The 9281-nt window shown below is 47.0% G+C and overlaps 1 protein-coding gene across 1 annotated transcript; it reads left to right on the top strand.

Annotated features, from left to right (window-relative positions):
- The first annotated feature begins 8035 nt into the window (after window positions 1-8035).
- Window positions 8036-8980, top strand: LOC142470987 (olfactory receptor 5V1-like). The gene has a single exon (XM_075577788.1). The coding sequence runs from the start codon at window positions 8036-8038 to the stop codon at window positions 8978-8980; it is 945 nt and encodes a 314-aa protein (XP_075433903.1).
- Window positions 8981-9281: the final 301 nt, after the last annotated feature.

The following is a 9281-nucleotide window of genomic DNA, read 5'->3' as shown; positions in this document are numbered from 1 at the left end:
TTATTGGAGATTAGGAAAAAGCAGAGTTATTAAACGTATTATTTGCTTCTGTATTTACACAAACTCTACTGTATATTAACTGACAATTGGTTAACTATGGAAGAAGTTCATAGGCGGATTGATAAAATGTAAGTAAATAAGGCACCTGGTCCCAATGGCATACATCCAAGAGTATCTGTTCTTAAAGAGTTAAGTTATGTTCTCTTAAGACGGTTCATGGTCCCAAGGTTCAACAAAGTATGCAGCCACTCCTCATTCTCGTATTGTTCACCCCAAAACTGGAACAATCTACCTGAGACTCTCACAGCCGCCACCAGTCGAAGTTCTTTCAAAACTAAAGCTGTCTAACATTTTAATCTGGTCTGTAATTGTTACATATGCCTATAACATATATTATCTCTTACCGTGCAGGCAATGTCTTGTATATAATGTATAACCTAGCTCACTTAATGTAACTATGTATTTGTAACCATGTATCTGTCATCATAAGTCTGTGCCCAAGACATACTTGAAAACAAGAGGTAACTCTCAATGTATTACTTCTTGGTAAAACATTTTATAAATAAGTAAATAATAAATAAGTTCAGTAATAGCCAAACCATTAAATTAAATCTTCAATGACTCAATTTCCACAGGCTCAGTACAACAAGATTAGCATAAAGCAGACGTGGTGCCTATATTTAAAATTGAGCTAGATGACAACCGGGGAATAACAGACCTTTAAGCCTGACATCAACAGTGGGGAAGCTACATGAAGGTTTACTACCTGGATAATATTCAGGAAAATCTAATTGAAACAAAATTATTAGTAATAGTCAGAATGGATAGGCCAATTGTTATAGCCAGGTTGGCCTTATGATGAACTTGCCTATGTACTATATATCATGGTCAAGATAGACACAGCCAAGATAAGACAAGTCGACTTAGAAAAGGTGATACAAATGCATACTGTAATATGTTGAACTTATTATTATATAAACCACTTTGAAACCCATGTGGCCAGTTGCCATCGACATGGTCAACCCATTAAGGTTTAACATTTGCCCCTATGGATATTATGTTTCTTGTGTTTTATTCATAGGTTGTCTACTGTACATACTGTATCTGTTTCATTTATCCCATTGCCACATGTACACGTTTGCTATTCACCAGAAACTACTTCCTAATGAGTCTTTGTGGAATTCTCCAAAATGTTCCAACTCCACAAATACTCCCCTCCCTATTGTGAGCATGTATAAAAGGTCAGAGAAGCAGCACAGTCGTAATACAGAAGATCATACTGAGAAAGGCCGCACTGCAATTGGGTAGAAAAACCATATTACTGACAAACTCCTCTTCCTACGAACATCTGTGTTTCTAATCGAAACGTTTGTTGCTGAGAAATATTATTTCCAGGACATGGAGAAAAATAAAACTATCTGGAAATGGAATAAAAGACCAATAGTAAGTAGAGTAAAGTCTTCTCTTTCAGAGCTGGGTGGCAAGTACTCATATATGAGGGAGAAACAATGCTACATACTGTAGTTCGTTAATGCTTGATGTCTCAGAATAATGTATTATTATAATTAATAGTAATGCTTTTCTTTTTGCATCTATGTGAGTAGCACAGGAGAAATATTACCCCAGCATGTAATATGTAGGGAACTTAGGATCGGCTGAATACTAGTATTTTATTGTGGGTAGTAAAAATGCTACAGTATTTTTTGTTGTCCCAGTTTTATCCTTTGCGGTGCATTCAGAGATTATTATCTTGGACATTTATTACTTATCCAGGCTTCAAAACTAGAGCAAAACTTGTGCAAAAAAAACTGCAACAGATTTGCTGTAGGAAATATCCCATCACGTAATTTTCCAGCAAAAGGCTATTAACCATGTGCTGTATTTGTATATACTGTTTATTTAGAAAGTTTTCATACAGTATTATGAGCAAGTGATTGGGGAAATGATCCATAAAGTAGGCGAGGTATAATTACACTAAGAAAACTATTTTCAGCCCTGATATGTGTCCTGAGAGTTACAGATGTGGTATAGGGCATGTACAACAAAAGGGAACCTATCACAGCCCAAAACGCAATTTCAATATAAAGAATAGGACTGTAAAGAAAACCAGCCAGTGCCCATGTTACATTATTCCATAGATTGATGCATGCAGTTCATTTTTCCGCTGTCAGATTAGACCAAACTGGGTGATAATCCCTTTTCCAGTTGGCTGCTACTGTACAGTCATATTGTTCCTAAAGATAACCCAACATGTAAGATTCAGTGAGCAAAGAAAGGTGGGGAGCCTCCTTGGTCCTTTCCTCCATGTAGTAACAAAGGAGGGAGAGGGAGACAGTGTTATGATACATTTCATTGGACCAACAAGTAGTTGAAATGTTACAAGCTTTCTAACTTCTCAGGGTCCTTCATCGGCTATGGCAGAAATACAGCGATCCAATATTATATACAGTGTTTGTAAGAGGGAAATCTGGTTGCAGTGTATGATAAGTTTCAGTGGCAGTGGGAGAAGAATATCTCAACATATCCCAACATATCACATCATATCCCAACATATCCCACAAGTGGATACAATGGTGCTGGCTACATCTGTAAATCTCGTTGCAGTTACTGTATCACTTCTAGTTTAAGTTTAAATTAAAACATACATTATTTATATCATTTTGTGGTTTGAATTAGAACCCTGTAACCGAAGTGAAGTTTTATCCCAAGTAACTTATGAATGTATTTTATTATTTTCCTCCAATTGGATCATTTGGCAGTTCCAGCATACAGTATGTGCACGTGTATTAATGGTTTTACAATTCTTTTAGCACAGAGGGTACAAGGTAAAAGTTGGTATGTACAAAAGGGGTAAATTACCTCAGAAGCCTAATTTTCTTGAAGTGATAAGGATATAACTAGATTTATGCTCCCAGAAGCCAAGAGAAAAGCAATGTGTGAGAGGCAAGAGAAACCTGATTATTGACCAGGGAGGCGCGAGCTTCCCCCCTCACCTAGCATTAATGCATTAATTATGTGTAATGTATCAATAACGAGAGGACACAGTCTGGAGGTAAAATGGCCGCGGCTTTGTTTATTAATAATAAACATAATCATAACTGAGGTAGCGTGCTGCCCGTCCGCGCCAGAAAGTGCTCGGTGCTGAGCAATGCAAGAGGGGGCACCCGGAAGTACGTCCCGGTGACCTGCCCCCTCGCTGCGACCTGCTTTACCAGCCCCGAGCCCCCTCTGGCAGGACAAGCACCTACCCCCCCCCCCAACTGCCGCCGCGACAAAAGCAAATTGGCCCCGCAATAACCGCTCAGCCCGGATCTTCCCGTCTTTCTTTATGTAAGCCGATTTATTTCCGCTTCCTGCAACATAAAGAAATGTTAACCTGCCAAGCAAACTTCAGATTCTGCTTTAAATAGGGAAATTATCCTTGGCCAGCCAGAAGCAAGAGGCCGGACCTCCCTCCTGGCTGCCCGCTTTAATGCTGATGCCCCTCCCCCGGCCGCCCTTGTGGCCAATCCGGTTCGGGGAGACCGAGCCCCCCGGTCACGTGCTGTGCTGCCCATTCAGGCTAGGCCCGCTTCTTGACCAGGGAGGCGCGAGATTCCCTCCCTCACCTAGTATTAATGCATTAATTATGTGTAATGTATCAATAACGAGAGGACACAGTCTGGAGGTAAAATGGCCGCGGCTTTGTTTATTAATAATAAACATAATCATAACTGAGGTAGCGTGCTGCCCGTCCGCACCAGAAAGTGCTCGGTGCTGGGCAATGCAAGAGGGGGCACCCGGAAGTACGTCCCGGCGACCTGCCCCCTCGCTTCGACCTGCTTTACCAGCCCCGAGCCCCCTCTGGCAGGACAAGCACCTACCCCCCCCCCAACTGCCGCCACCGATGGGCCTGTTTAACCCCCCCTTAAATCTGGCCCGTACCGCCATAACCTCGCTCGCTGCATCCCAACCCCTTCTCCCAAAAACTCAGCTGCCACTTTATTGGGTTGTATTACCCGCCGAGGCGCCATATTCTTTACCGAAATTGGCGTTCGCGGCCTCCCCATTAAGCCCTTTACTGTCCTTCTTATAACATTTGGACTTGGGGTGCTGGCCCCTGCACCCGGCACAGCTATGCTGGAAATGACAATTGGGGAATCTGCATTTCGACTCGTTAAAACCCCAGCATATGCCCGACTGCTTATAGACTGCGCGTCCCCTTCCTGCCTGCCGTGCGAACCAATCTGAACCCTCCTGTGAATTGCCAGTGTCCCCTTGCACGCCTGCCCCGCGAGAGGTTGAACCTCCTCCCCCCAAAATGTGATCTAAGTATAAGTCGACATCCTTACGGTCCCACGTAACTATCCCTTTATTCTCCTGCATACTTTGCCTGAATTCCACGTCGTATGTCCACCATCCCATTCCCCTATGTTTTTGAAAAGCCTTCCTGATAATGTCCTGGTATTTAAACAACGCGGTGCATAATTGTGGCTCCTTTTCCCCCACTACGCCTGCCAATATCCCAAACGCCTGCACCCAGTTACCGAAAGTGCGTGGGTACAACGTCTCTCTACATTCTCTTCTTAGCTTCCCCTTTCTTTTCGGATCTCGCTACTGCTTCGTTGTACCCAGGAAGCAATGTCAGTAAATCCACATAGTCCCCTGCCAAAATTCTTTCCTTCACCTCGTTTGACAGGTGCGCGCCCAGGTACCGGGTGACCGCTGTATACGAATCACCGTATGCCGCATCCCCTACCCTCTTTGATTTTGCCATCGTTACTGGCACCCCCGTCCCTGCCCCTTCCGCTGGTCCTCCTACTGCACTAGCTGCTGCTGTTGCTCCCTGCCCTGACCCCCCCTCTGTTGTTACCTGGCTAGCTGCTGATCCTGCGCCCCCGCTAGCACCTGCTTCCCCTACCGAAGCCTGTTCCTGTGTAACCGCTGATGCGCTTGCCGCTCCGGGGTTCGCCCCCGCTGCTGTTCCTCCTTGTGCCTCGCTAGACTTACTTACGCCTGCCGCTAGCAACGCCGCCTGAACGACCTTTCCCATTATGCTGATCATTCTTGGCTCAGCATTGTCCGCTGCCCCCGCTACCAAACTCTCCGGTATTGGGGAACCGCGGATGCCTGGCGAGGTTGCCGCTCTTACCTGCGTAGCTCTCTTACGTTTACCCTTTGGAGTCCCCGTCCCCGGCGGCGATGTGAACCGCCTGTCGGGACCAACCTCGAGGCCCTTGCCCCTCCGAGTTCTATTTGCAGGCCCGCCAGGGCGCCCCGTCTGCTTACGATTTGTGGACGACGTACCAGCGCCGCAAAGCGAGGTCGAACGTGTCCCGACCGGTCCAGCCTGTCCTGTAAGAGAAAACAAGATTGAAACGCCCCGCCGGATACATCCACTCCTAAACAGAAGTCCACCATCCAGGGCTCCAGCCCATCCCCGTACGCGCCCCCTGCGGGCCCCACGTGCTCCTCTCCTCCACCCTGGGCGCCGTTCGCCCTTACCGTGGCCCGTCTGTCAATCAGCTCGCGGCCCCACCCACACCGCTCTCCCCGCGCCCAGCGGTGGGATCTTCCCTCCATGTTGGCCTCATACCCGTGCTCATACCTACGTATATATATCCATATACATAACTATGCACACTTTTTTTTTTTATGAGACCAACTATCACCTTCCGTTCGCTCGCCCTCCAGGCTGCGTCCCCTTCCCCACGGCCTCTCCTGTGACCGGGCTGTGGCCTTCCCCCCCGTCGCTACTGACTTACCCTTCTGCTTCCCTGTAAGCAACCCGACCGGATGACGTGCTCCACCGCTAGGACCGCCCTCGTCGCTCGATGACGTCCATGCGTCGGCGACCGTGGCCTCCAAACCCGCTTGAGCGCTCTCCCGGCTGCTCAATCCTCCTTGGTTGCTCCCGGATCCCTGCGTCAGTGCCCGCAATTGCTGGTACAGCCACCCCTCGTCGTGATCGTGTGCTTCCGCCAAGAGCCGCATTGTACTGGCCTGTAAAGACATTCCCAAAAGCACTGCGTGCCGGTGCTTTGCCTTCCTGCGCGACTGCTGTAATAACAAGATTACACGTTTTTTTTTTTGTTTTTTTTATTATACTTACGTATATACCAATATAAACATATATATATACATACTTATATGCGTGTGTATCTATATCTATGTGCGCATATCCTTCCTTATATATACCTATCTATGCCCAAATGCCCGTATATAACCTATGTCTAATATCACCCCCGCATATCTGTATATCTATTCTACCATCTTTCTACTGATGTACTGTATAACCCTACCATCTCATAACACCTGCTGAACTAACCGCATCCATACCACAATTCCCCCCACCGAGGGCCTTAAGCCCCCAGCGGGCCCTCTTGCCCCAATGTGTCCCCCCCGTGGCCTTCTTGCCTCAAATGTCCTCCCCCCCCCCCGTGGGCCTTATTGCCCCCCAATGCCCCCCCCCCGGTGGGCCCTATCCCCCTCCCCCCCTGGTGGGCCCTCTTGCTCCCAATGTCCCCCCCCTGTGCGCCTTCTTGCCTCTAATGCCCACCCCCCTGCCCAGCCAAGCCCCCAATGTCGGCCCCTTTCCCGTGGGCCCTTCTGCCCGGCGCCATTGAATAGCCAGGGTAAGCTGCGCCACAAGAGGGGGGGTGCGCAACGAAGAGGGGGTGCGCAACGAAGGGGGGAATACCCCCCCGAGCGCCATGTGGGCACGTCGCCAGGTCTTTCCCTGTCATCTTTACCTCCTGGTGGTAGCCCGCTTAGGGGGAGGAGGGGGAGACTGCACGGCTGCGGGAGCGAGCGGCTGGCTGCTGGTGACTGCAGGGAATCAGCAGCACTGCGTGCAGGCAAGGACAGGCGGAGCTCCACGGCGGATGCCACGTGGGGGCAGGGTTCCCGGCGCCTCTCCTCCTTCATCGGCCCCCCTTGTCCTGCCCCCCCGCGTGACCACTACCACCCGCGTGCTCTTAGCAGGACGCAGCGCCACGTTGGAGCAGAACATGGCGCTTCACCCCCTTCACCCCCCCGCTCCCGCCCGCGTCACCGCTACCCCTAGCAGGACGCGGTGCCACGTGGGGCCGTGGCGCGTGCCCTGCGGGAGTGACCCTGTCGAGAACCTTGTTCCCTCCCCCCCCCTCCCCCTCTGGCGCTCCGTTCCTGCTGGAGGACGGGGGCAGCCATGCGACGGTAAGCATATGCTACCGCGCTCCTCTTGCGACAACCGCGCAGGCTCAGACCGGACCTCCCCAGCCCCATGCTGCGCGCCGCCGATGAGGATGGGGACGGGTTCCCTCTCCTCCCTGCATCCCGCCTCCCCCCTCACAGGCGATTCAAAATCGCAGCTATACAGGAGGGGAGAGTGCCCAGGATTTACCCCCCTTTCGGGGTCTTACCTTAAATTAATTTGCAGTGGAGGAGAGGGACGTCCGAATCCTTGGCCAGCCAGGAGCAAGAGGCCGGACCTCCCTCCTGGCTGCCCGCTTTAATGCTGATGCCCCTCCCCCGGCCGCCTTTGCGGCCAATCCGGTTCAGGGAGGCCGAGCCCCCCGGTCATGTGCTGTGCCGCCCATTCAGGCTAGGCCCGCTTCTTTACAGTCAGAAATGACTTTATTTTTTACTTATGAGACATCAGTGGATGATTTTCATTGCGTTTTTTTGTTTGACTTCCTTTGGATCAAAATACTGTAACTTCAAATATATAAGTCCTGTATCTGTCGTCTAAATATTCCATAGGTTGAACGTGATGGATGTATTGTTTTCTTTTAACCTCATCTACTATATGTATTGTATGTAACATGTTTTCTGATTTTCTGTCCCTATCCCTAATCTGTGTTTTTAGCAAAAAAATATATATATATAAATATATATATTTATATATATATATATATTATACAAAGTAAAATACAGCATAGTGTACTTTGTGTATGATTAATATATCAAGGCTTTTATTTCTTATATGTATTATATGTCTGAATAAACTCTGTCTCCTTGCAGCATGAGAACTGCTATTTAATTTGAAGATCTCCTTTTCCTCTAACATCCCACAATGCTCCGGGAGAATCAGACCACGGTTACAGAATTTCTGCTTTTGGGATTTCCAGCCATTCACAACTTCAAGATCTTACTCTTCTTTGTCTTCCTTCTGTTATATATTTTCACCTTAGCTGGAAATTTCATGATCATTGGCTTGGTGTCAACCAATCACAAGCTCCGTACGCCCATGTACTTCTTTCTCAGTCACCTGTCCCTGTCTGACATCTTGATGACCACAGATATTGTGCCTAACATGCTATACGTAATAATGACAGAAGGGGCCGCTATCTCTCTCGTTGGCTGCATCACTCAATTTTTCCTATTTTCTTTCTCAGTAGATGCTGAATGTCTCCTCCTTACAGTGATGTCTTATGATAGATACCTGGCCATCTGCAACCCATTGCGTTACTCTGCTATTATGGACTTTAAGCTTTGCTGCCAAATGGTTTTCTGGTCTTGGTTCTTAGGTTTTATTGTAACACTAAATATGGTTATTTTGGTTTGTTCATTTCAGTTATGTAACCCCAATGTCATTGACCATTTTTTCTGTGATTTACCCCCTCTCTTAGAACATTTGTGCTCAAACAGATTCATTGCGGAAACAGTATTATCTTTTCTAGGCATCCCTTATGTTATTCTCCCATTTATCTTCATCATTGTGACTTATATCTGTATCACCCTCACCATCCTCAGGATCTCCTCCATCACTGGGAGACAGAAAGCCTTCTCCACCTGCAGCTCTCACCTGGCCGTTGTGTGCACATATTATGGGACACTCTTTGCTAAATATGTGGTTCCATCCAAAGGACAGTCATTGACTGTAATGAAAATCACTTCACTTCTGTACACAGTCGCCACCCCGTTATTCAATCCCATCATCTATACTCTGAGGAATAAGGAGATCCAGGCAGCTCTGTGTAAATGTATCAGTATAAGGGTACAAACATATTTTGAGTAGCATGAGATAAACTACAGAAGGTCAATTCTATTTACACTTAGTCACTAGGTGTATAATTAATCTATAATAAACATTCTATTGATAACAAATAAGATGTATTTATTATGCGCTTAAAATTGTATTTCAATGACATTCATTCTTCACCTTCTAAATCTAAAGATGGATTTTTTGAGTTTCTTAATTCTACCACAGCTCTTGTATTTCTCTAAATATGTTAATCCAAACACTTTTTTGTATCTTTAGTTTGTCATTTTTCTAACTTATGTAAATCAATATCTATACTATTATTATTATATTTATC

Source organism: Ascaphus truei, chromosome 20, assembly GCF_040206685.1.
Source record: "Ascaphus truei isolate aAscTru1 chromosome 20, aAscTru1.hap1, whole genome shotgun sequence".
NCBI lineage: Eukaryota > Metazoa > Chordata > Amphibia > Anura > Ascaphidae > Ascaphus > Ascaphus truei.
The sequence above is the reverse complement of the archived record's forward strand: the minus strand, read 5'-3'. Positions and strand labels throughout refer to the sequence as shown.

What these genes read in the sequence shown, in the direction of transcription:
- LOC142470987 (XM_075577788.1), top strand. Translation starts at nt 8,036, where the DNA reads ATGCTCCGGGAGAATCAGACCACGGTTACAGAATTTCTGCTTTTGGGA.